General features: G+C 42.0%; 1 protein-coding gene across 2 annotated transcripts; it reads left to right on the top strand.

The window, feature by feature from the left end:
- The first annotated feature begins 16,255 nt into the window (after positions 1-16,255).
- On the top strand, positions 16,256-25,130 carry LCTL (lactase like). Of its 2 annotated transcripts, XM_059858712.1 has the most exons (13): positions 16,256-16,387; positions 17,357-17,517; positions 18,969-19,056; positions 19,293-19,402; positions 19,659-19,787; positions 20,301-20,396; positions 21,038-21,092; positions 21,174-21,335; positions 21,904-22,178; positions 22,492-22,618; positions 23,028-23,227; positions 23,735-23,798; positions 24,887-25,130. In XM_059858712.1, exons 1-13 carry the CDS (start codon positions 16,264-16,266, stop codon positions 25,000-25,002), a joined length of 1,707 nt encoding a protein of 568 aa, XP_059714695.1. In that variant the 5' UTR covers positions 16,256-16,263; the 3' UTR covers positions 25,003-25,130. The 2 variants fall into 2 exon arrangements, with proteins under 2 accessions (XP_059714695.1, XP_059714696.1); XM_059858713.1 differs by lacking the exons at positions 16,256-16,387; positions 17,357-17,517; positions 18,969-19,056; ... (1 more) ...; positions 23,028-23,227; positions 23,735-23,798 and having other exon boundaries at positions 19,698-19,787.
- The last annotated feature ends 785 nt before the right edge of the window (positions 25,131-25,915 follow it).

Below are 25,915 nucleotides of genomic sequence, written 5' to 3'. Positions count from 1 at the left end.
GCCTGCCCACCCTCACAGCCAGGAATTCCTTCCCAATATCCCATCTAACCCTGCTCTCTGGCAGTTTCAAGCCATGATCCCCCCTGTCAAGCACTGCTGGGGTTTGGGCAGACGCCATTTCCTCAGGATTAATTTTGGGGACTGTGAGCTCTCACGGTCAGAGAGGACACAAGTGGTCTCCTGAGAGTTAGATAGGAATGGACATTTCTGGCTGTGTCCCATGCCCAAATGTTCAGCATTTCTGTGCAGTAAAGCCATCACCCCATCCTCCTCTCACTGAGTGTTTCACTTTGCTGTTTATGGGAAATGGAGAGAACTCTATTCTCTAAATGCTCCTTAACTCCTTCCCAATTTCCTTTGTCCTCCTGCTTTGCTGGCTGTTTACCATTCCAGCAGCAGGCCAGGAGTCCCATTTCCATCCTGCAGCGTGGCTCATCCATGGCCGACCAACGGCCAGAGGGAGCAGGAATAGACAGACTGCCCAAATCACCCCGGGGGGAGCAGCACTGCCAGACCTCATGGCACAGACTCCAGCTCACTCCACTCTGGGATACTCCAAACACCAGGAGAGGGATGACACAGACTGGTGTTGACACCACTCTGACCAGAGCATGGGTGACTGCAGGTGCCTCAACTTTCCATACACAGGAATCATCTGGGCCACAGTGCTCCAGCCCTGCCCCTGCAGCTGAACAGTTTTTAGGAAGCCATTACAGTGAGAAAAATTAAATTGCAAGTTCCTTGAATTTTTCTGCTATATTTTTGTAACTCTTTTTAAATATTAACTGTGCAGAATTGACTATTCCTACAGAAGGGAAAATCTTGACACTAATATGCTTCTTAGTCATAAAGAATTCATGCATTTTGCCCTGTTTTGAAACTCATTAACCAAGCTTCTGGAAGCAATTTTTCCATGACCCAAAGTAACAAACAGTTTGAAAGTTTCTCTGGGTAACAGTTGCCTACAAAGCACTTAAAATTTATAAACTTCTCGTCCAGTTTGTGCCATTTATCATTGCTAAAGTAAATGGAAGCAGTGGAATCGACTATGCATCATGAGTAATATAATGCAATATTAAAGGACACCCAGTGGAGCACTTGGGAGGCTGAAGGATCTAAATCATACACTCAGTGCTGGGAAACCATCAGGAAAATGTGCAGCACCATTTGTTGGTGGCTGGAGCTGTCAGTGCTCAGCACTCTGTGAGCACAGGGGTACAGGACTGACAGAAGGGATTTATTGTTTGTGTGGATGAGGAGAGGAAGGAACACAGGAAAGGATTCCTAAGGAGTGATCACAGGCATTTCCACAGCACCCAAGCCACACAAAAACTTGCAGGGAGTTGAGGAGATGGGTTCAGGGAAAAGCTCAGCTCTTCCCACCTTCCTCCCCACTCCTTCACTGCTTCTTACCTGTATCCCAGGAAAATATATAGATTGATTTTAGCATATTAATCAGCCTTTGGAATTATTTTCTTTCATCCTCTGTTTTTAAATATAGTTTAGTTTTTAATCTTTCACTCATTTTCTTTCCCTCTTTTTGATTTTTCCTTCAGTCCCACTGAAGATGCACAGAATCATGATGTAAGAAACAAGTCATCCTTCCCATTCCTCTGTTCCTCCTCCAATAATCTGCAAATTCCATCAGCTGAAGGATGTGGGACAGGGATGGATTGGGGTAGACAGGGAGGCCCAGACACAAATCCTGCCTGGTGCAGGGCTGTGCTGGTACTGGGGAAGAGTTTTAGCAGAAGGATCAGGACAAACCCTAATCATGTTACAGAAATTGTGAGATGAAAATGAAAGCTTAAATTCCTTGAGGTTTTATCTTCATTTGTCCATTTCTGGCTCTTTAGATGGACATGTAGACATTATCATCCCCAGTCAAATGATGAGAGGATTCATGAAAGATGAAGCAATAGGAACTTCATCTCAAAGGTCTAAAAATGCTTTAATTCATGTTTGTGTCTTTAATGTCAAAAAATACATTATTTTTCTGGTATGATGACCAAAACAGTTCTATTGTCCTTCTGGGATAATTACTTGTATTATTAGCAAACGAGAAGCTTCTGAAATCATAAAAGTGATTTTCAGAGTGCTCTGTTTTCAGAGTTTTTAATAAGAAGCTTCTCTCCATCACAATTACAGAATAAAAGTTTGGAAGAAAATAGATACAAGCATTCCAGTGACTCTAAAACACCCAGGAAACGATGAATTTTGAAAGCATACTTATCTGCTTTAAGCTTATGGTCTTTAACAAAATCTCCTGACTTTAGAGAGCATTTTTGGCTTTTAAATGCTACCACTTGGATCTATAAAGCTGCTCTTCAGAGCCACTTCCTTCAAATCTTTGCAGAAAACATCTGGGGCTGACACAGGGAGCAAACGAGGCAGCAGGAGTCACATCAGCACAACTGCCTCGTGCTCCCCTGGCTCAATGTTTTCACAGCAAAAGTACCTTTATTTGTAAAACCAGCAATGTTTGATCAGTTACCCAGTACCAGGGATCACACAGTGCAGCCAGTGAGCAAACCTGCCCCAGGAAAACCCGGAGATTCCACAGGGCTGGAATGATTTTCCACACCCAGGAGCCCACGGAATCTTGGCTTCCAGTGACAGCTGGGTCTGGCTGGCCTGGGGGCTCCAGTGGGAACTTCCCAGGCAGGATCAATGTGCCAAGAGGACATCACCCCTTCCAGGACATTTTCAGGTCTTCCACCGATCCAGACTGAGGTTACCAAGAGTAAACTTGAGCTGGGGGCAGGTGGCACCCTCACCAACATGCCCAGTTTAGTCTGGAAGGAAAGATTTCCCATTCCCAGCTCTACCTGACATCCTGGTCAGCTCATCTCCACCTCCAGATTCAACAAAGCAACGCTGCATTGTCCTCCCCCAGCCTGTCCTATACAAGGAGCTTGTGGAATAGTAAATTAGGCTCTGAGCTTCTTGAGGATCCTTTGGGAAAGCATTAAAAGGGAGGCCATATTCCTATTCTGCTATTCCAGCTATATTCAGTGCAATATCAAAGTCTAGTCCCCATGGCTCTGATTTCCAAAATGCCAAGTCCCTGCAGGACACACACACACACACTTCAGAAACAAAACACCATAAAAAGATCAAAGATCCCTCTGGGAATACATTCTCTGCACTCTTCAAAGCCAAATGTCCCCTCACTTGCCCCCTTGTAAACTGATTAATTTCAGTGGGAAGAGTGCTCACAAAACCAGCAGATCCATGCAGTGAGGATAAGTGTTTGTACATGTTAACTCCACAAAAACCCTCTGTATTTTTCCCTGCTCGACAGAAACAACAGGATTTACGCTCATTCTCGTTTCCAAGGTGCAGTTGGTGTTCAGTGTGTTAGCAGGCAGCTTTCCTTGAGTGCTTCTGCACATGGAAGGGGTGCAGCCCCTTTCTTTCCCTGGATGCAGGAATAAATGAGAGCACCATGTGGCCAGCCCTCCTGCTCCAGCCCAGCGCCTGCGGTGCAATTCCAAAATGTGAGGAATGCTCACCCAGCAGCCTCCGTTCACATCCTCCCTGCTATTGACTAAAGCTGCTCTGTCCCTTCTGGGCTGCTTCAGAGAAGAATTTGGTGGGAAGATGAGGGCTCTGAAATCCAAACCATCTTCAAATGTGCCTGTGTGTGGTCCGAGCAGGCAGCTTATGCAATGAGAAATGGGAAGCCACTAAAACGATTCTGCTTCTAAATATTTTGACCTTTATTGACATTTATAAGTAGCAGGCAGCTTAATTACCAATTAAAGGAAGTTATTAGCTACAAAAGGAGCCTGTTCTTTTTTTTTCCCTCATGGCTCCTTTCCCAAACCAGGGCTGTTGGATGAGATGTCTGTGGCAGGACAAGGCAGAGGAGCCCAGGAGACCTTGGCTACTTTATGGCAAATCTGTGCAGAAATCCTTATAGAAGTAAAAAACCTTCATAAAGTGGATATCCAGAGACAGCTCATGCAGAACAACACACTCTCCATTGCTGCTGGGGTTCAAGCCTTGCTTTACAGAACTGTCCCATTTTCCTATGTGGAATTGCTTGATGGACATTATTTCTGGCTGATTTTCTTTCAAGCAAAACCATAAAAACTGGTTTTTTATGGGTTTTTTTCCCAAACTGGTTTTGTGGGGGGGTTTTCCTCTTTTATTTTTTTTCCCTTCACGATATGCATTTAGGGGTTGGCCTGAGGAGCTGAGAATATTCAGGACTTGGCTGCTAATCCTGACACACACTGTTAAAACAACTGGAAGTTCTGCCCCTGAGATGGATGAATTCCTTGAGCAAACAAAGCAGCTCCTTTAAAATCACCCAACCCTTCATACTGGATTGCAAGGGCTGGGAGCTCTGCACATATTTATTGTCCCACTAGAGCACTGGGATTGTTTGCTGGGAGATGGCACTCATGAGAACATCTTAATTGAAAAATATATATTGGAATGATCAATGCTTTCCCATAATTTTAGAGTATCTTTCAACAAAAATTAAGTACAACACTGCAGGATGAGCAGAGCTCTGATACTGACAGATGCAGGTATGACTTTTTAAACTAAATTAGTGCTAGTATGAATTTTTAAAAAGCCTCCTGAAAGAATTACCCTCCACTTGTATTATTTTCAGTTCTGTAACACACATTGTTGTTACAGAAAATGTTACAAAATGTTGTTTTAAGAGTCTTTATGTATGAAGGGAGACACAATGTAGAGAAGACATGGAAACCCAAGGATACTTAAAAGATTATTTCCTGCCTGGGTGAATAACCCCAAGGTATGAATTCCCCAGTAGCTGGGAAGGTGGATGAGTGATCCAAACCTCATTTTGGAGTATGGTATGGAAGATATGAAAGTTCCAGGCACAGTGATTTAACTTTTCCTCAATTCTTCTCCTGCTATTATCCAAAGAGGTCCCACAGTCCTTTCTACCAACCTCAGCTTCTGATTTTCTGGCAAACTTCTGGACTCACAAGCAAGAATTTAATGCCTTTTTTTTTTTCTTTTCCTGAATTTTCACCCCAGATCTTCATGGCTTTTTTTGCTCTGTATTCTTTACCCCTTTTTTACTGAGTTGGTTATTCACCCTCACTTTCAGAGGGAAAAAAATTTTACTTTCAACATATTTGAAACTTAGAGTTTGATCCTACAGTCACTAAAGTCTAAGGCAACAAGGGTGTTCTGTTCAGATGGAGCAGAACAGCCCCAGGTGCTTGGACTTGGTGTTTTCAACCAGGGAGCCTTCACATTTAAAAGGAAATTATTGTGTTCATATTCACTGCCCTGATACACAGGATGGGAAATTTGCTGGACAAAAAGGTCAAATGTGTTGATGGCAGGAGGGCAGAGCTGCTCCAGCTGTGCCTGCTGCAGGAAAAGCCAGCATAGCCCTCTGCAGTCCCAGCTCAGGGGAACCAGACCTGGTGCCTGGGATGTGGAAGCTCAGCTGAGATCCCTCTGTGGGGATTTCAGCCCAGGAACTAAAGCAGAACTAAAGCTCCAGGGAAAGGAGGTACCACAGGGAAGCTGCTGCAGCCTGACACAGACATCCATTATCAAATGTCTGAGAAGAAATTCTGTTCAGATCTATTTTCCTGCAGGTTAATAACAAGGAGAGCTTGTGCAAATATCAGCTGCAAACACTGGGGAAAGCAAATCAAATCCAAGCTTGCAACAGTGAACAGGTATCAGTGATAATGAAATATTTGCCTGGATTTTGACAACCTTGAACAATTCAGTAAATCCTAGCACTCCATGTGCACAGGCTGATGATAACAATTATTATTATCAGACAGCTTCACTGTCTTTGAGAACTGGGCAGCGGGTTCTGGGAGGAAGGAAATTGCTGCCACATGCAGTAAATAAAAAGAAGTTTAAAAAAAAGAAATACATACAGAGTTGTGCTGCAGAATCATTCTATTGAGCCTGACTAGAAACACAGGCAGCTACAAACCAATCATTCATCTCCAACATAAACACAGATTGGGTTCGACTTGCAGTAACATAGGTTGAGATTTTTAGTAGATGACATAAATAAATGTATTTTTATATTTCCTGACCACATTAAGCTTGAAATCAAGAGTTCTAAAATGTGAGCCATACACTGTAAGGCTTCTAATAGCCAATAAATTCAGACAGTCACACTGAAGCAATGTTTTCTCCTTAAAGGTACATTTTGCTGCAGTATATACAAATACAAGGGGACTTGTTTTTTATGGATTTGTAATTATATGTAGCTGAACACAACCATTCAATAAAGGTTAAAGTTCTCTTAGGAGGACAGCAAGATGAAAACCACTTCAGAGGGCACAATCTCAGATCCCAAATATTATTTCTACATGGAAAGACATCAGTAAGGAGATGGGGGAAGGCTGAGGAAAATTACTTTCTCCAAAAAAAAAAAAGACAAGTCAAGGAAAGGTAAAACATTCTGGCTCAAGAACATCAATGCATTCCTCTGTTCCTGCCCCACTAAGGAAGCACAAAACCAGTTCTTATCCTGCCCAGTGCATCTACTTCCCACAGGTAAAGCAGGGCTCAGAGTGCTGGATTTCCTTCAGGTGGTGTTAAAGGAATGAACCATCCTGGAGAATCACCAGTGGTACTTAAGAGCTAAAACACTCCCTCATCAGAGGCTGTTCTTCATCTCCAGCCCTTACAGCACTTCAAAGTGGAGCTCAGCATAATCCCCACACTGGGAAATGGAATACAACAGAGCAAGGACTTTTTCAGCTTCTCAGGAAGGACCAGCAGCAATGTCAGGAGGATTTCAGGCAGTAGAAGAGGTGTGGGAGATGCACAGAGGCCGATGCCCAGCAGTCAGAGAGCTCAGGGCCAGGGATCACAAGGCTGAATTTCAGCTTTGCTCCCCACACAAGCTCTGGCTGAAGGACACAGCCACTGCCAGGCTTGGAAGGCAAATCCCTCAGCACAGACTGAGCCTGTTTGTGTTTTGGACCCAGCACTTGCAGCGGGTCTCTCACAGAGCCATGTTCCCAGTGGGGGAGCCATAAAGAGTCAGTGTGTGCTGGCTCCAGAGCCCCTGATTGCCTGGATGTGCTGGAAAAGCCAACTGGAAATGTCTGAGTGCTGATGTCACTGCAGTTCCACAGCTCTGGAGGCTGCTCAGCTTTCCTTGGGGCACCCATTCCTTGCAGGAGCCTCGCTGAGCTTTGTCCCCTGGCTGGAGGCTTGTGAGCAGAGAGAAGGGAAGGTGGCAGCTGAGAGCCTCACTTCACAACGAGACAAATCATCCTTTTCAGGGAGAATTTGTCATTCCTAGCCCAGCTTAAAAACCAGTAGTTGGGACTGAGTAAATGAAATGGAATTTATTTTCAAAATAAATTTGAAAACATCGATGCTTTCAGGGGGAATTGAGCTGCATGTGACAGAATCAATAAGAACCTCCCCACTCACCTAAGCTAAGGTTGAAAAGTCAAGTGTTCAAGGGCTGGAAACACCAGAGTTAAGGCTGCCATGTGCACTCCTAATTCACATCTCCTGTGTGATACAATTAAAAGCTATTTTTCCCCATGGCCTCACCCCATTTAGTGGGCAGGATGAACAGAGCTATTCAGTATTTCTGGTGGGTTTTTTTTTACCTTTTGGAGTCAATGTGTGGCCTTGGCTTTATTTATAGCATGCTATTTAAACTCTTCACTGAAAACACGATTATTCACATCCTTGTGGGTTTTAATATAACACTTATCACAGAAATATTTGCTTCAAAAACATAACAAATGTCTCATGACAAAACCCCTGCCAGTGAGGTAGGATGGTAGCACAGCCCCTTGAGCCCAAATGCCTAATCAGAATCAGAGGTCCCACAAGCTTGTTTTGCTTAGGATGAGATCATGTGAATGTAATACAGTGTATAATATATTCTTGGGTTTTAGCAAACCAATGGTAACAAAACCCCATTTCTCTGGGACACAGCTCCAAACCTTGCAGTGCCCTGAGCTGTGGCTTTGGGAAAGCATCTGTTTCCTTTCAGCAGTGGCCACAGCATCTACAAACCCTGTTCTCTGGGCTTTAAAACCTCCTTCTAAGACCATGGGGCAAGCAAGCAAGGCCTGATCTGAAGCAAAGAAACGTAGCAAAGTAAGGCTGGAGTGAAATTATTCCTGGCTCACTTGATTCTGGAGGGTACACACTGAAATTTGCAATTTAAAAAGCAAAAGAATTACTCCTACCTCTGTTTGCAGGCCTCTGTACATGCATGTGGTTATCTAATACACCTAAACCCAAAATGTTGTCATATTTGATTACAAAATACCTGAAACTTCTTTGAATGTGCAGCACACAACAGTGCTAATGTTCTTTTTCAGCAGTTAATCCATCAGCAAAAGTTTAACAGACTTTAGCTCAGGCTCTACACAACTCCTCTCACAGACAACTCACATTTATCCTTTGAATTTGGATCTGGGTTACAAATCAAGTAACTTTGCTTTTGAGACACTGTAGAAAAAATGTTGCTTCAGGTTCTTCAACAAGTATGAAACCATTTGATACATACAATTTTCAAGTTTACACAAGCCTGCAGTCCCACCTGCACATCCTCTCAGGAAAATCAATCCACGATTCCCTGTCAGGCTGCTTGTTTTACAGCACAGGCTCAGAGAAAAGTGCTTGTTAGAAACATTTTAAAAACATTTACTCACTGTTCTGACAGCCCTTAGGATCTCTTTCCCTTCTTGTGGTCTGTGTTGCTTATCCTTCACTGTTCCTCAGCTGTCTTCAGAGGCTAGCTGAAAGAAAAATGCACAAAGCCAACAGTTTGTATCCACCAGACTGGAAACCTGGCATGTCTGCAGCATTGCTGTTATTATTATTGTTATAATTATTATTATTATTACAAATATGTTTTGGAATTTGTATTTTTGGCATAATGGGAAGATTCATTCTAAAGAATGTAGCTTAGCTTTTTGAAAACATGCTAAATCAGGTTGGATCATATCAAATTGGAGTATTTCAGAGATGACTGGGACTAAGATACTTTCTTGAGTTGAGGTAGCAAAAAGTTCACAAATATAATCTCAAGTACCACTTAGCAGCATCTTAAATATTGAAATTCTTCTATTAAAAATACTGCTATTATTATTGTGTTTAGGCTGGATTTGACCCTTCCCATGGCAATGTGACAGAGGCTCTCAGAACTCACTCACAGCCAGGCTGTAATTTGCTACACTTTTAACTGATTTACCTTTTCAACAATAAGGAGGCTGTGATGGAGCAAAGTGCAATATCTGCCCTGGGGCAGATATTTCAATTTAAGAACACATTTAATCTCCAGGGGCATCACTTGGTTTTGGATTTGAGCTGAAGTTGCTAAAGAGCATTAATGAGGTCTTGTCTCTGAATTTATCCCTGAAAAAACAAAAGTAAAATACTTTTTCATTTTTCTTCTCACTGGTTTTGTTTGTTTCATTTGATAAATAAGCTACAAGAAGGTCAGGCCGTGGCACCAAACAACTGCCACTGTGAGAGATGTGAAAGAATTTAATTATCCCAGTTCATATTCAGTTTCCCCATGAAATTTAAAATTTTATTTAGGAAATAAGGAGCCTGAAAGTTTAGAAAGGACTTTTCTCAGGCTGTGCTTATGTGAGCAAAGCCCTCCTGTCCCTGGCAGCTCCTGAGGTTGCACAGAACCTTCTGCTCCCTTTGCTGCCCTTCCCCACCTGCCCTGGCCAGGCAGACAGAGATCCCTGACTGCTCAGGCAGAAATCAGAGTTTGCAGCTCCCTGGTGCCCTGTGCAGAACCTTTCCTTTCCCTGGTGTTTTTCAAAGCTGCTCCCAGCTGAAGGGCTGAGGAGGCCAGGGCAGGCCAGGCTGGCAGTGCCCAGGCTGTCCCCAGGCTCCAAACCCTCCTCTCCAGCCTCAACCTCCAGCCTTGGGCAGAAGCAAAATTAGTCTGGACGTCTTTAGTTATTAAAGTGTTTTATCTGTCCACTCTGACAATTTGTGCCTGTCTGGTGCATGAGAAAGGGCCCTTCTGGGGCAAAACCACAGATAAAATGTGATTTAAATCTGAATTTAAAGCCCTGAATGTGGATATTTCATAATCTAAGCTGAATATCCATAAAAAGAACAACTGTATGTTTTTAGTAATGACCTAATTCAACTAATTCAATAATGAACTAATTCAACCCCTTCCAAAACAATTCATGAACTCTTACTCATTATCAACTGACAGTGCTTGGGGACCTTCACTAATTACCACTATTCTTTGCTGCTGGATGTATTTATGTCATGGGTGCAGGGTAAAGATGGACATGGAAAGAAAATATAACGGTTTCTTTTTGTTCCTACTCACAAACAGTGATGGGAAAACCTCCAAAAGCTTTCTTGCTGTTTTGTGGTTGTCAGGACACTTCATTTTCCCTCATTCCCAAGCTTCAGAAGCTTCCTCCTTGTGATTGCAAACAGATGATGGCAGAGGCAGCAATTAGACTAATCCAAGTAAATTCCAATCACTGGTAGCCTGCAGCAGCTTGCAGGGCTCCCATCAAATGGAAGCCCACCCTTAGCACCAAGCTGTCAGCAGGAAAAGAGAAATTAAAATTGATTTTTAGAAGCAAAATTCTGTGACCTTCCTCATTGCACCCAGGAGTATCTGTAACATCTGTCATTTATTACATATCATGGCTGGGGTTTTAACCAGCCACTGAGCTTGGCCATTCAAATCAAGTGTGCACCTTTGACTGTATCAGTGCCAAGTCTCAGGAGTTTTGACCATCTGGGAGTTCCACAAAAGGAGGAAGTGTCTACACCTCTCTGCACACACCAAGAAACATTAAAAATATACCATTTAGGAGCTGGTTTGAAAATGACACCTTTAAAATTGGAGCTTTTACTACAACCAGAATAGATTCTGCAGATTTACCCTATCCTTGCCAATCTTCACAATCTTTCTTTGCAAAACAGAGATGGCAGGTTCTCAAAGAGTTTAATTTTTTTAAACAATGTCCCAAATAAAGCCAGTGGCTAGTGATGGCAGCTCCTCAGTGAGCTCAATGCCATAAAATATGAGAGCAGTGTTTCTCATAATAGTGCAGGAGTACTAGGGAAATTTAGTGTAAGTTTCAGAGTCACTCCTCTCCATCTTTTCTCAGGAATCCCAGTTCAAACACAAGATCTCCCAGACTCTGGAGGTTTTCTTGCAATGGAGGCTGTCTCCAGAAGCTGCCCACAGATTTCCCAGGATACCAGACTGGTGTTCCCCACAGTAAAGCAAACCATCCTCATTTCTCTTCCTTCCAATATTCTTCCATAATTCCAATGTTTTTCTCTGAAAAACAAAACCAGGTCACAAACCCAGTCGAGCTTTGGACAAAAAAAGTTTCCAAAAGCAGCAAATATAATGCAAGGAAAGTCATTTTGTAACACAGAAAAATACAAGCACAGTTATACAAGTGTTCTTGTTCCAAGAACAATTGTAAGTGGGTTTTGTTTTGATTTGGAAAAAACTCCAATATCTCAGTGTAGTTGCAGCAGACCACACACTGGAAAAATTACATGGTTTTCTGGTGGCTGTATAATAAGAAAGGTTTCTTATTTCTGAGACAGAAAAGGCCTATTCAAGGTTGGAAAGGGAGTGTAGCTCAGAAGAATGAAGAATCAGGAAGCTGAGGAGGTAGGTCGGAATTGTGTGAGGGTGATGTGGTCTCATTGTCTGAACAGCTGCCAGGGAATTAGGAAAGACAGCTTCTTCTTTTTCATCAAAACACAGGGCTAAAAGCAGAAATCCAATAAAAAGCAGGTTTAGGTGTTTGCTGTTAGGGTGGCTCCATCCCTGGTGTCTAGTTGGAGATAAGAGATTTTGCAACACAAACTGGCACAGATAGAAAATAAAGTGGGAGGATAAGCACAGTGGGCTCTGTGCCAAAGGTTTTGTGATGTGCTCACACAGAATCCTGCAGCAAGAGAAGCCATAAATATCTGCAGCATTTATGGATGAAGATCCACTCCAGGCTGGGGACAAGTGAAGCACTCTCAGAGTCAGTCCCTGAATTCCCACTCATGGAGTGAGCCCATTGCAGAAGCTGCTTTCCAGGTTATTTTACTGCATTTTACTTCACTGGCCAATTTTGGATGGACTCCAATGAGTAGATTTTTTAAAAAACATTCTTTTTACCAATAAAACACAATAAAAGATTTTATAGCCTTGATGTGTTTCTGGCACAGTTCAAAAACTGCTGCTAATAAAACTTTTCCAAGAGGAAAAAATTACCAAGCTGTCACAATGTAAATATGATCATTTCTTTTTTTTTTTTTTTTTAATTTGGGGTTTTATGCAGGAAATTGGGAAACAACATCACAGGAAAAGATTATGTTAAGAGAAGAAAACCTATGCAAACACAACTTGGAGTGGAGCAGTGTCATGTTCCTGGCAGCCCATGTTCAATGCAGTTGGAAAGAATTGTGTTTTCATACACACCAAGGGCTGGCTCCTCCTGACCACTAAGTCAGTGACAATTCACCAAGTGACTTCAGTGATGCCCTAAAGCAGCAGCCTGGCTTAGGAATATGGCACCAGGCAGCCAGACCAGAGCTCTGAGCTCAGCCCTGGCCTGATCCAAGCTCCCTGTGTGAGATGCATGCAGAGAGGGGTGAGCTGTCAGTCTGCTCCCCTGCCAGCTCTCTGAACAGTCCCAGCTCTCCTGGCATGCCAAAGCCTTTGTTCTTGAGGTGGTTTTGGGTGCAATTATGATTTAACAAGGAATGAGTAATGCCCACCTTTAATCACCACACCTCTGGCATCGTTCAGCTGTGGTGACTCTGGTTCACTGCCCTACCTGGTTCTGCAGGAGATAAAATGTTCCAAATGCCAAAAAAAGGTGATAAAAATGTGCCTTCAGCACCCATGTCCCCAGCAGCAGGAGCTGAGCAAACAGCACTGCCCTTTGTGTGCAGAAGCTGCTGGATTTTCAAGGATCATCACCTCTGTCCCTGAAAATGGCTCCTCCTGAGGAGCAGGAGGGCAGGCAAGTGGACAGAGAGACCTGCAGGGATGAACAAGGAGCTCCTGGTGATATTCTTGCTCTCATTTCAGTGCATTTTTTACTTCTGAGATCTCTGAGATATCTCTGAGATCTCTCTTCTGAGAGGCTCTGTAAGAACTGCAATGTTGATATTTATTTTACTCTACCAGGCAACATTCTCAACTATTAAATTGGCCACGCGAGGGCACCAGCACTGCTCAGGAAAAACAAAAACAAAAACAAAAAAAGGCAAAAAAAGACCAAACCGGGTAAGCCAAGGAATAAACAGGAGTTTGTTTACAAACTGTACAGCTGCAAAAGCACAGGAGAGCAGGTCCCAGGCAGGAGCCCCCCAGGCAGAGCATCCAGCAGCTCGGGGGTGCACAGCAGGGAGGAGGAAATCCCCCACCCTCAAAAGGAGCTGAGCTGCTCCTGCTGCCCCTGCCAGGCTCCCCTTGCCCAGAGATCCCTTTCCTCAGGGTGGGTGTGAGAAAAGCTCTGTGCCCAGAGCCTCCCTCTGCCCCGGCTCAGGCACAGGCTCTGCCCCCTCTCCCTCAGCACAGAGAGGTTTCCTCATCTGACAGCCAGGTGAGCAGAGATGTCTGAAATCACATTTCAGCCCAGCAGTGGTTACCTGGTTTTGTGCCTTTTCAATGGACATTATGTGTGAAAGGGACTGAATATAACTCAAGAAGTAAAAGTAGTGAATTTTAGTTTGAGCTGAACATGCAGACTGGAGAGTTGTTTTTTCCACAAAGACATCACCGTAAGGAATTCCTTTAGAAAGAAAAGAAAAGCATGTGATTTTTCAAGGCTGCCTCTTAATTTTAAATGCATCTGATTTTAAATGATGCCATTATAAACAAAGCCCTTGGCCTCACCAAATCTGTCACTGAGTGCTCCCTGCCAAACACCATCCAGGACACAGACATTTGCACCAAGAGAAAATCATAGAATTCAGAATCCCACAATGCTCTGAGTTGGAAGGGACATAAAGACCATCTCATTCCACACCTGCCATGGCTGGGACACCTTCAACTGTCCCAGGCTGCTCCAAGCCCCATCCAGCCTGGCCTGGGACACTTCCAGGGATCCAGGGGCAGTCACAGCTTCTGTGCCAGGGCCTGCCCACCCTCACAGGGAAGAATTTCTTCCATATATCTCACCTAAATTTCCCCTTTCTGTTTGAATCCATCCTTGGCTCATCACTGCAATTCCTGATGAAAAATATCTACAAAGCCCCTGTTCAAGAGGCAGTCCTGTGTGAATGTGTAGATAAGTGCAAAGCTCATTTTGCTTACAAAGGAAAATCCTCATTGCTAACAGATTCCTGTGGTTAAGCTAAAGCTCGTCCTGCAGCATTGGCTGTGGATACAAAAGGATTGTTCGTTTTTGTTGTGACTGTAAGTGAACAAAATGCTGTTTCCAACTAGATGTTTCTCCCGAGGTTTTGTGATAGCCTGGATTAATTCCATGCAATTCTTCTGGGCAAGTAAATTTATTCTGAATGCCCTGGTAGGTTTGTGGCAGTTCAGAGGAATCTCCCAGATAGGACACATCTGTGGTGAAGAACACCAGGTAAGGCAGGGATGGGGGGAGATGGAAATAACTCCAGCTGCAATCAGGGCTGCCAGACAGCAAGGGGGTGAAAAGGGTTTTACAGGACCATCCTCACAGTCTACACTTACTAACCTTATTGCACTATTTGAAAAGCTATTTCTTCTGCTGTGATTGTAGAGATTCGTGCCAGAAAACCAGAGCAATGAAGAGTTCCAAAATGCACATATGAATTTGAAAAGTGTTTGACTGAATATTCCACAGCAGATTGTGCATAGATTGTTTTATTCAATACAGAGTGCTGTAAAATCCTGAAGTGTTTTATTGTTCTGGAGGTACTGAAATTATTTCTAATTCTACTAGTAAGAATAATCAAGCCAAAAAATTGATTTTGTTGTTATGCCCAACTCCAAACGAATTCCTAGCTCCTAGCAGCACTCAGTAAAACCCCATAGCCCTGCTGCCCTGGGGCAGTGCCTCAGCTGCAGAAACATGCACAGACACTGGAACATTTCCTGCTCTCCTGGCTCCTTTTCCTGGGACTGTTGGTCAGGGCTAATGAGAAGATGAAGGGCAATGCTAAATTTAAATCTACTGACTAAACCAGAGAGCTACTGGCAATGTCTAATTTAAAATCACATGTATTTGCAACCTTTTATATTCAAAATAAAAGCAATTCTAGAGTATCTAGACCTGATTTAAAAGTTTATAGTCTGCTACAGGCTTTTTTTAACCCTGTAATCTAAGTGCTCCCATTTGGAATGCAGAGGTGGAGATATTTTTAATCCAGGACTAAAGGCTTTAGTGCTGTAGTTCCATTTTCCCAAGCCAGCTGTGCAGTTCCTGTGTTAATTAGGAGATGATCATTAATAAACAGAGGAACAGGAGGTCTCTGAGGCTGTACATTTATGACATGTTCTCAAAAGGGGGGTCAGTCCTTTGCCTTTTGTTTTTTGCCACATTTGGGGGTTCGTTTTGGTCAGGAGCCAACCTGCAAAGAAGGTCAGGTACTCCAATGCAAAACATTATTATTTTAAATATTTGTTCTGCTTTTCCTCATGGCCCAGCCCCATCTTCAGATTCACCAGCAGATGCTCAGGAATGTAAAACATCCTTTGGGGACTGTATCAATTTTGGGAAAACAGTGCTTAGCTAAAAGGCCCTTCTGAAACTTTAACTCGGCTAAAATGTAACTCTCTAAAAATTTAACTAGATGTCACAGTTTAAAATTGATGTTGGGATTGGATAAAAAGGACAACGTCAAGATAAAAGCTGCAATTAATTAAAACAGCAATAATTGCAAATTTTAGTTTTCCTTTTCAACTTCCACAGGGATTGTTGCCATGACAGGTGGAAATATGCTACCAGCATAATTGTTTCTTTTTGTCATGGCTAGAGGGTTTTACTTACTGATATTTGTGGGACAGTTTGAAATTCAGAACAAAATAGGTACCAACAAAGAGACCTTTAGAATAAAGATAAGTAACATTAAATATCTGGCTTCTAATAATTATAATTTTGATTGAGGGGATCAATCTTCCCTCATTTTCCCCACCCTGCCAGAAGTTTAACTGCTGCTTCCACTCTGCCCAAACTTTCAGCCTTCAATTATAGTTCCCATACACCAGAAAAAGAACCAGCTTTTCCCTTTTGACTCCCCAAATTTGTGGAGCAGCAACTGCTGACAGAGCTCTCGTGTTTTCCCTGGCAGGGACAGCTGGTGAGGATGAGGAGGGACACCCTGAGGTGCTGGGCTGTGCTGGTGGCAGTGATGGCACTGAGCGTGGCCGAGGACTTCCCGTGGACCAAGAACAACCCGGGCTCCTTCTACTACGGCACCTTCCCAGCTGGTATGGCCCAAAGCCAGCTGGTTTGGGGCTTGGAATGTTCTAGACCTGCTCCTTTGCACAAGGAAGTGACCCAGAGGTTTTCCCTGTCCTTCCAGGGAGATGGCAGGAACAGAAATGGAGGTGGCTGCGGGATGCAGAGCGCTTTGGGATGTGCTCCTGGGAATCCAGGGATCCACGAGACCCTGCATTCCACAGAGCCACTTCAACAGGAAACACAAGGACAGGCTCACAGAGAACAGCTCATATCCAAGTGCAACAAGGCACACCTGAGAACTCTTCTCCTTTTTTATAAATTACCTACAACTAATGAAATAAACTAAAACACCCTTCGTTATGCAGCTAATTGAAGAAATCAGTGAAATAACTGTGCTGGGCTTGTTTCAAGCTGTTCAGTATTATCCAATCTCTTCAGTATGGATTTACAAACCTTATCCTTTCTTCAACACATATTTAAACACATTTCATCCAAGCAAAATCAAAACTAGAAATATACAGGCACTGACTGGTTTTCATACTCAAGTTTTTAAGTCATTTATGATATAGTATTTTATGTAACAACAGGAAAAAAATCCAGAATATGTCTGTATATTTTACATCATCTAAAGTTGTAGTTGCTAAAACTACCATGAAAGCCAGCAGGGAGAAATGATGTGGAACCCTGATTTGTTTTTTACAGTTAGACATTTCTGTCATGCTATCGATGCCCTACCTCATCACTGTAAAATACAGATTTTACAGGTTTAATAAATGAAAGGATGCCATTTCTTTTTGCAGTGTATCAGAGCAGGACACCTTCATTTATTCCCCATTTTCACACTATTTAGGCACAGACACATTTTGAAATGTAGAAAACCTCAGCCTCTCCAGCAGTGCTTCCTTTTGCTTCCAATTCCTCTCTCCTATGAACATTTAGCACCAAGACCACTGAGCAGAAAAATGTCCCAATAACTGCCCTGTTTTTACCTTCAGGTTTCTTGTGGGGTGTGGGGAGTTCTGCCTACCAGACCGAGGGGGCCTGGGACAAGGATGGCAAAGGGCCGAGCATCTGGGATGCCTTCACTCACAGGAAAGGGAAGGTGCTGGGGAACGAGACGGGAGATTCCGCCTGCGATGGCTACTACAGAGTCAAGGTATGGCTCAGGAGGAGCCAACTGCACCTCTGCAAATGGGCTGGGGCCACTCCTCAGTCCTGCTTTCCATTTTGAAGGAACAGCTTTAGCTGCTCTAAAGGTTATTCAGCTTAGGAATCCAAGTGCTGATATTTTTCATCAGTACAGTAAAATCTTCTTCCTTTATAATCTCATAGAAGCAATAATCCCAGTGTTTCCCAAATACATCTCAGCTTTTCAGGATTTTTGTGTCCAAAAAATATTGTAGATGTTGCAGGAAGTCCAAATGCTTAGTTAGAAATACAATAAACATACTTAACCTTTAAATAAAATTAACTTTTTCTCTCTGTGTGCATGTCTGAGATTTTCCATGTATTTTTCAGAGGCTTTAAGATTCAGTCTGAATGTTGTCCATTTTTTGAAAGGATAACAAACAAATAATCAATGCAGCTCTGTTCACAACATGTTTCCAAGGCTAATACCATCAAAACCAATTTTGAAATTACTGTGCTGGAGGAAAGACAGATACACAGCAAGGGGAATCCAAATGACTGTGAGCAGCCAGGGTTACATAATTGTTACATAATTGGAATTGCAACTAATTTAATAAAAGTTCTATTCCCCTGAGGTTTCTCCATGTAGATGAAGTTCAAGGAAGAACCAGAAGTCTCAGCAAGAACTAAGAGAAAAGAAACTATGCCTTACTCTCCTAAAATGGGAAAATGCACGAGAGGTTTCATTTGAGCTCTCAAACCAGCAGAAGTTTGAAAGAACAGCTTAAAAAGTCTCTCAGAGAAGCTGGGGCTCTGAGCTGCCCTAGGGTGTGGCACCAGAAGAGACTGACACAAAGATTATTTGGATTTAGAAATACTTTCTAAAACTTGCTTATATTTGTCCACTTACCCGGTCCTCGTTATATCAGAGCACTCTTTGCTTTCATCATCAGAATTCTCTTTGCATTGGCACAAATACCACAATTTTCTAATTTCATTGAACACTGAAGATGTATAATTTCTTAGCAAAAAGAACATATATTCATATGGGATTTCAGGGGTTTTCTCATTCCAGTATAAGACAGTGAAGAAAAGTCCAAGTAATTATGTTTTTGAGCCTGAACTGAAATGTTTGAAGTCAAGATTTACAGGCCTCTATTATTTTCTAACACAAATTCTGATATAAATATGATAGTATGGCAAAACCTCAGCTCATTTTTCTGCAGCGCAAACATTCGGTCTCCACAGTTGCACAAAACATTACAGGACTTCTTTGGCCTGTCAAAACAAAAAGTGGTTAAAGAGGACGGCCTCAAGCAGAATGAGCCATCACCTCAAAGATCAGAAAAATCCAGACTGAATCCTCTTTTGTGCAAATTTTTCATAGATATTCTGCATTCAGAATTAGTTAAGACAGATGAGGATCTGCAGTTATTCTGCTCGGCCTCAGGATGTGTTAATTGGATTTTCTTCTCACAGGATGACATTCAGTTACTGAAGGAGCTGAAGGTGAATCACTACCTCTTGTCTATCTCATGGCCAAGGATTATGCCCACAGGCATCAAAAGTAAGCACAATTTCACCACATTCTTCCCAATCTTCTTATCTGTAGGGAATTTTACTCCTGAGTAACCCTCAGTTGTTCAACATTCCTGTTACACAGATTTCTGTTTGTCTGCATTTTACCATTACAGAATTCCCAACACTGTAATGTAAAACTCCTTGGTTAATATTTTTAGATTTCTGTCCTTCCAGTTATTTGGGAACCAATGCAGGTAATTCCTTGTCTGTGCTTTCCATCAGCTGAGCAACTGAATGAGAAGGGAATACAGTTCTACAATGACACAATTAACAGTCTTCTGGAAAACAACATCACCCCTATTGTGAGCCTCTACCACTGGGATCTGCCACAGGTCAGACAATATTTAAATTGGTGAAACACCTCAAATAAAGCCTTCTGATAGAAATAATTTCTTAAGGTTAAGAACTAAGAGTACTTTCAAAAAAATAGAGAAGCCTGCATGATTTTAAGAATTTGCAAATATTTCCTATTCATTTGGATTTTATGTGCAATGAAGTTTTGAAAAATCTCTTTCTAATCTAGAAACAGAATTAAATAGAAATAAAAGTCTTTTAAAGCAATCAATAAGGCTTTTTAACCTCTTTAAGGTTCTCCAAGAAAAGTATGGTGGCTGGCAGAACATAAGCATGATTAATTATTTTAATGATTATGCAAATCTGTGTTTTGAGAAGTTTGGTGACCGTGTGAAACACTGGATTACATTCAGCAACCCTTGGGTAAGTCATCAATGCTTTCCTTCCAAACTCTCCCATTGAATTGTTCTGTTCCCAAAATTCTGTGCAAGTGACACTAGAGGAGAGTAGGTGAAAAAATCTTTCCCCTTCCCTCTCCAGGGGAGGGAAGGGGAGAGGGAAGGGGAAAGATTTAAACCACTAATCTTTGTGGCCAAAAATCTCAGTGGGCAGATTTTGCACAAGAGTTTTAAGACATGAAATTCCAGGAAAATTTTGAAAATTCCTCAGCTGGAGAGACTGAAATTAGGAACTGGAAAGGCAGTCTTTATTTACCCTTCCCCATCCCTCAGCTCACCCCTCTAACCCTCCTCACCAACACCCTGCTCCCAAACCGCCACAGCTCAGTACCAAGCAGGCAGGAAATGGGAGCCAAGGAAGGGAAGAGGGGATTGGAGAGGGCCAGCCCAGCAGGGGAGCACAGGATGCAGAGGATGGAGCACATCCCCCGGCTCTGGAGCCCAGAGCAGGACTGACTGTGCCTCTGTGTGTTTGCAGGCAGTGGCTGAAAAGGGCTATGAAACAGGAGAACACGCGCCAGGACTGAAGCTCGGTGGCTGCGGCGCCTACAAAGCTGCTCATCACATCATTAAAGTAAAAAAACTCCTGAAATTATGTGCCAATCCAGGACTTTTATCAGATTTCACTCCTTAAACTGAAATGTAGTTTCACAGCCCTGTAATTTTTAAGTAGGACACTGAAATTATCATTTGGCTTTACATCTCCAGGGCAGAATCCAAGGCACTACCAATGTTTGGCACTTGACTTAACACTTGCAACAATTTGAATTTCCTTATATTATAAATGTCTCTTTTAATTTGTTTCAAGCTGGTTGAAAAAGAAAACATCCAGGTTAGTCTAGAAACAAACATCCTGGCCTGTTGAAATGCACCTGAATGGTGCAAGTGACTTCAGGAAATCTCTGGTAAAAATGAACTTTCATCTGCCTGAATAAATTAGGGAAAGACATCCAAAGAGCAGAGTCATGGGACAGAGCCCTGTCCTGAGGACTGTGTGGCAGCTCCATGTTGCATGTCCTGGCATTTAGGGAAGGAATCTTGCATAAAGGATTTTGTGATGTCTTACATGAAATCAAGGTTTCTATAATAAACACAAAAGAAATTCTGTGGTATTTTCAGGCAGACCCCAGTGCAAAAAGTGATCACCAGCTTTCCACGCCATAAGGGATGAAAATGTGCACAGGATTTATTTCATTTTAACATTATTTTTTACAGACTCATGCCAAGGTTTGGCACTCCTACAACACCACCTGGCGCAGGGAGCAGAGAGGTAATGAAAATTCACTCTGTGCTTGTGCTGCTGTTTCTATTAAGGGCTTCAAGAACTGCAGAACTGTCCCTCTGTTTTAAGGGATGGTTGGAATTTCCCTAACGAGTGGCTGGGGGGAACCTGTTGATCCACACAGCCAGACAGACAGAGATGCTGCTGAAAGGTACATCCAGTTCCACCTGGGATGGTTTGCAAACCCCATTTACAGAGGGGACTACCCAGAAGTTATGAAGAATTATGTAGGTAAGTCCCAGTAGCTGTGACATGAATAGATCAACACTTCTAGCACATCACAGGGGAGCTGTGTCATCCTGGACACTGTGTGCTTTAGTCAAGTGAGGGCACAGGGGAGATACAGCAAGGCAAAGGCCCCCGGGCTGGGCACGGCTCCTAAAGCACTCTGGGGACACACCAGGACACTTGAAATCACTGTTTCTCCATGTATTGTACCCAACTTAATTCTCCAAACCAAAAGGATGAAAGGTGATCTCTTCTTAAAAAACCAATTTAGCTCAGGTGTCCTGAACATTAACACTAAATTCAAGAAAACCCTATTTGGCCCCAGCACAGGGTGCCCAGAGAAGCTGGGTCTGCCCCTGGAAGTGTCCCAGGCCAGGCTGGATGGGGCTGGGAGCACCCTGGCATAGTGGAAGGTGTCCCTGCCCCTGGCAGGGGGTGAGCTGATGATTTTAAAAGTCCCTTCCAACCCAAACCATCCAGGATTTTATGATTCCATGATTTATTGCTGGTGAGATAAAGAACACCCATTTCTGTGCTCCTCAGAAGTTGTCTCCTATAATTATTTTGCTAGGTAGGAAGAGTGCCCAGCAGGGCCTGGGGACATCAAGATTACCAACTTTCTCAGTGCAAGAGAAAACCTATATTAAAGGCACCTCGGATTTCCTGGGAATTGGTCATTTTACCACTCGTTATGTTCTGCAGAAGAGCTTTCCCTTCCTCCAAGTGTCCAGTTACCACACTGACCCTGACCTGGCTGAACTGGTGGACCCCAACTGGCCAGCCCCAGGCCCTAAGTGGCTCTACTCTGTGCCCTGGGGGTTCAGAAGGTTGCTCAACTTCATTAAGGTGAGTAGAGCAGATCTTTAATTATAAAGGAAGCAAACAAAATGCCTGGTTTAGATTTAGATTTTCAACAGTTCCAGCTATTGGTCTTGTCCTAGTGGGAATTTTCTTTGCCAAAAACCTCTTAATTTCAGCTCAGAAAACTACAAAATTCAGTCATTTTAAAATAAGCCTCACAGTTAACTAAAATTCCTACTACACATTTTTCTTACTTAGGTAAGTAAACGTAGAAAATTGCTTTTAATGCACTTTGCTAATTCACATATTCTGTCAAAATAAATTTTATGTGAAGAGATTTAAACATTTCTGTTTGCAGACCCAGTATGGGAACCCCCTGATTTATGTGACAGAGAATGGAGTGTCTGAAACTGTGCAGTGCCCTCAGCTGTGTGATGAGTGGAGGATCCAGTACCTGAAGGGATACATCAATGAGATACTCAAAGGTCACTTAAAAACAGCTTTATAGGATTTGACTTTTGGAGTACTTTTTACTTTGTCCTTTCCATCACAGAGGAATAACTATTCACAAGTCAAAATGGACAGCAGACCAGACTCAAATTTTCACCAAAATGTCAACCCAAGCAAACATATTAATACAAATAACTACAATAACCTACCTGAGATTTAATACTGCAATATTTCAGTTTCCACTCTCAGAAAGGAGAGATTACCACGCCCATAAAGCTCTAGAACCTCTAAGCTAAAGACAATGATTTCAAAGAATCTGAATTAATTTGTACTTCCTTTTTCTGTCCTCTTCCCCATCTCTTCCTACTATAAACCCAAACATTTACAGAACCATATTTGAAGGACAAACCCCACCTTTATCAGTGATTTGTGTTCTGTTTCCAGCTCTAAACGATGGTGTAAATGTCAAAGGCTACACTGCCTGGTCACTGCTGGATAAATTCGAATGGAACAAAGGCTTCTCTGAAAGATTTGGGCTTTACCACATTGACTTCAAAAACAAGAACAAACCACGGTACCCAAAGGCATCTGTTGACTACTATAAAAAGATTATCAGTGCAAACGGATTCCCAAATCCAAGAGAGGTGATGTCAGCTGCTAATTTTGATTTTTTTTCCTTTTCCTTTGATTTATGTGCAAATATCACATTGAATTTCAGAAAAAAACTGGTATGAATACGGTACAGAAGTGACACTTTGATTCTGTAAAATAGGGAGCTCTTTGATGCAGAGATATTCAGGCACTGAAAGTGGAACAGACTCAATTACTGTTTCTAAAGCATTCTAACTGGACTTACTGATGAAATCAAAAATTCTCCATCAGAAGTTATTTAGCAGAGCTGTCAGATTTCTAGGCAGAAAACTCCACAGATGTCCTACCCTACTGGAAAATAACTGGAATGTATTATGTGCCATTAAAAACTTTTTTAAACCATTAACTTGGAGAAATACCCTGGAATAAAAACCACAAAGAAACTTTCAGAAACCCACGTGTTGGTAGAATGAAGTGGGTTCAAGTTCATTGTAGGCACAAGGAGGGAGCTGTGGGAGTGAGGAGGATGCTCAGTCTCACAGAAGTGTCACCCTTCCCAGGTGGAAAACTGGCACCGGAAGGCCATGGACACCTGCTCTGCCACACACCAACACCTTGCTGCAGGTAAGGAGGGCTCTGGTTTGATCTATAAAAGCAGATCCTGTAAAGTTCAGATATTAAATTGCTCTCTGAATGCTGCTAAAAGGTATTTTCTCCCCAAAAGCACTACAAGCCTCTAAAGAAAAATGTTTGTATTTATTGTCTCCAGCTAAAACCACTGTAGCTAAATGGATCAGCTGTGGATGTCACTGAAATACAGGAACTGGAAGAGTTACTACTTAAAATTGAGGTTGGGGATTCTCCTTAAAACAAAACTCCTGAATGCTTTTTCTAACACAAACCAAACCCAGACAATCAAGAAAACCACAGTCAGAAAATCTCTAAATGTTTGACTTTTACATAAAGTGGAACTATAAAAATAAATAAAAGGGCTGAGGACCGGCCTAAGATTAAATTTGGGCTCTGATGCTGTTGGTAACAAAGAAACCCCAACACAACTGATCCAGAACACCTAAAAACCTCCTGGTGTAATTCAGGACCTTTCAGAATTCCTGGAGTAGGGATTTTATTAAGATCAAATAACTACTATAGGTTCTCACAAGAGGATGAGCTAAACTCCACATGGTAGGAAACATCCCAGCAGTCAGCCTAACCTAATCCTGCTCAGCCTCCACTTCCAAGTCATCTTCAGTGTGAATGAACGGGGTTTACTGAACTCTTCCAGGCTTCTCTGTGGAATAAAGTTCTACAAACTAAAACCCATTTAATTTTTCAAACAGATACAGAACAACCATAAAAGGGCCAAAGTTTCCCAAGGATTTCTCTTTGACAATTTTCTTTCACCTTCAGGTGAGGGAAATAAATATCAGAGGACCAGTAAATTGTTAATGCACTGCAGCTAATTCACACCAAGGACAATTTCTGCAGCCCTTTGAGCACTGATATGTCTTCAGAAATAAAAAGAGAGGGAAAACTATCATGGATTTGCCCCAGCTTTGGCAGACTTAGGAAGTTCTGTTTGCTTTGTTTGCTGTTTACGCCAATGTCAACATTTTTATGTTCAAAAAAATCTTTATGTTAACTCTAAGTTAGGTATTACTGTACTCCAGGGGATTAAATCTCTTACATATTCCTCATTTCTCAAATTTTAGATTCCCTGATTGCTCACATGGAAATGGTGACAGAGATTGTTCTTCCTACAGTTTTCACACTCTGCATTCTCATCAGTATTGTGCTCCTCATATTCTACCTTCGAAACCACAGCTAAGATTGATATTTGCACACATCTTCACTTGCCAAAAGATCTAAGGTGCAACTGCTTTATTTGAGCAGTTTAAATTTACCACAGATGCTTCTTTTCATGCCCCTGTAATGAAACATTATTTACCAATCCACCTAGAGCTTTTATCATCTTTCTATTCAATTCCCAAAACATCTTTTTGTTTTTACCAAAATACATTCTCTTTCCACTGATTCTAAAGTAGATTTTACAATCCTTATTATTTAGGAAACTATTACACATTTTGTTAATCAGAAAAATAGTTAAGAGTAAAGTGATTCAAATCTTGCCAGTACAAATTTCAAGTGACTAAAAGCTGCTCGCAAATTCTGATTTCAGTCTGTTCATCAACAGCATTTTGATTACCATGTAATTGCTATTTGAAGAAAGACATGTGATTTTAAAATATAAAAGGACTTAAATATTCCAAGAGCACTGCTTAAATATGAATTTACTATTGTCTAAAAGTTAGGATAATATATACCTTGCTATTTAGGTGTGGAGAAGAGTTGTTTGAAGGGAGTAATCCAAGGCGACAACTTCTGAATCAGATTTAAACCACACCCCTGCAGTTTAAACTTACCTGATACAACTTTATAATATATTACACACAAAAATGTGGACTTTAAGTAATCCAAGTACTTCCAAAATTAATATTCCGCCTTAAATTGCCTTCTACTGCATGTAGAAACAAGTACTATAAAAACTTGGCTCCACAATCCAGCTGGCTGTACTTGAAATATAACTTTGCTCAAAACCAGAAGTTATAAAAATTTATAATAATAATCTATAATTTATAATTTTTTAAAGCATGAATATTGGGGGGTTTCCTTATTCTTACCTACCTATAGTTGAGTTTTTAATACAAAATATTTATCTCAGATTATTTAGTCAGCATGTA

The sequence above is a fragment of the Haemorhous mexicanus genome, chromosome 13, assembly GCF_027477595.1.
Source record: "Haemorhous mexicanus isolate bHaeMex1 chromosome 13, bHaeMex1.pri, whole genome shotgun sequence".
Taxonomy (NCBI): Eukaryota; Metazoa; Chordata; class Aves; order Passeriformes; family Fringillidae; genus Haemorhous; species Haemorhous mexicanus.
The sequence above is the reverse complement of the archived record's forward strand: the minus strand, read 5'-3'. Positions and strand labels throughout refer to the sequence as shown.